At 60.8% G+C, this 1,420-nt stretch overlaps 1 protein-coding gene across 1 annotated transcript; it reads right to left on the bottom strand.

The window, feature by feature from the left end:
- Window positions 1-167: 167 nt before the first annotated feature.
- On the bottom strand, window positions 168-1,413 carry JUN (Jun proto-oncogene, AP-1 transcription factor subunit). Its single transcript, XM_019501218.1, has one exon. It carries the CDS (start codon window positions 1,188-1,190, stop codon window positions 237-239), a length of 954 nt encoding a protein of 317 aa, XP_019356763.1. The 5' UTR covers window positions 1,191-1,413; the 3' UTR covers window positions 168-236.
- Between the last annotated feature and the right edge of the window lie 7 nt (window positions 1,414-1,420).

Below are 1,420 nucleotides of genomic sequence, written 5' to 3'. Positions count from 1 at the left end.
CAAGAGATCTGAAATCTCCTCGGAGCAGGCACAGCACTTCTTAGAGCAGTGCTGCTGGCTGCTTCACCCACTCGCTTGGACTGAAGGCTTGCCAGTCTTTCCACACATGCGCTTGGCGGGGCGCAGGCAGGACTCAATGCCTTTCAGCTTTTACCATTAGCTTTACGTGTCTGCCACTTCTGGGGGGTTTGTTTGCTCTACCACAACCTCATTAGTTCTGACTTGAGTCAATCTCTTCAAAATGTTTGCAACTGTTGTGTTAGCATGAGCTGGCACCCACTGTTGACATGGTTCATGACCTTCTGCTTAAGCTGTGCAACCTGTTCTCTGAGCATGTTGGCAGTGGATGCCAGTTCTGAGTTCTGGGCTTTCAAAGTTTTCACTTTTTCTTCCAATCTGGCAATCCTTTCCAGCTTCCTTTTCCGGCACTTGGAGGCGGCGATTCGATTTCTCATGCGCTTCCTTTCAGCCTTGATCCTCTCCTGAGACTCCATGTCAATGGGGGACAGCGGAGGAGTCTCCCCGGGCATTTCAGGGACAGTCTGAGGCTCTTCTTTCAACGCCTGGAGCCTGGGATGCTGCACTGGCATCTGGGGGTTCATGTGATGCTGCGGTGGTGGCGGTGGGTAGCCCATGCTGCCCGGCGTGTAGCCAGGGGCCGAGTTGAGGGCGTTGGGGTTGAAGTTGCTGAGATTGGCGTACACCGGCGGCTCACTGTGCAAACTGGCATTGAACCCACTGTTGCCGGCCATGGAGGAGACAGGTGCCATGCCGGCACCAACAGGTTGGGCAGCCGAGGTGACGCTGGGCACCGTGTTCTGGTTGTGCAGCTCAGCCAGCGCCCGCACGAAGCCTTCGGCAAAGCCCTCCTGCTCATCCGTCACATTTTTGGGACAGAGGAACTGGGTGGGGGTCGGTGTGGTGGTGATGAGCCCGTTGCTGGACTGGATGATGAGGCGCTCCAGCTCCGGCGAGGCCAGCTTGAGCAGCCCCACGTCCGGCGAGGTGAGCAGGTCGGTGCTCTTGTTCCTCAGGTGAGGCTTCAGGGCGCTGGCGGGGTCGGCCAGGTTCAGGGTCATGCTCTGCTTCAGCGCTTTGGGGTTGTTGTATCCGTAGCCACCGCTCTCGGGCGGCGCAAAGGCGGCGTTCAGGGCATCCTCGTAGAAGGTAGGCTCCATCTTTGCAGTCATAGAACAGGGGGCCGCGGGCAGGCCGGCCCCGGGCAGCCGGGGCGCGCAGGCCGGCCCCGGCCTCTCCCCTGCGGGCAGGAGCCCGAGTCTCGCTGCGCTGCCTCCTCTTCTTTCTCCTCCAGCTGCTGCTGCTTGCCGGTCTCCCGAGGCGCCCCAGGCCGGGCCGAGCCGAGCCGAGCTGAGCGTAGGGGGCAGCGCTGGCGGCCGCGCGTCTGAGCCCTTTCGCCGCG

Source organism: Gavialis gangeticus, unplaced genomic scaffold, assembly GCF_001723915.1.
Source record: "Gavialis gangeticus isolate Ggan-Ray unplaced genomic scaffold, GavGan_comp1, whole genome shotgun sequence".
Lineage (NCBI taxonomy): Eukaryota > Metazoa > Chordata > Crocodylia > Gavialidae > Gavialis > Gavialis gangeticus.
This window is presented reverse-complemented; position numbering and strand designations above follow the sequence as displayed.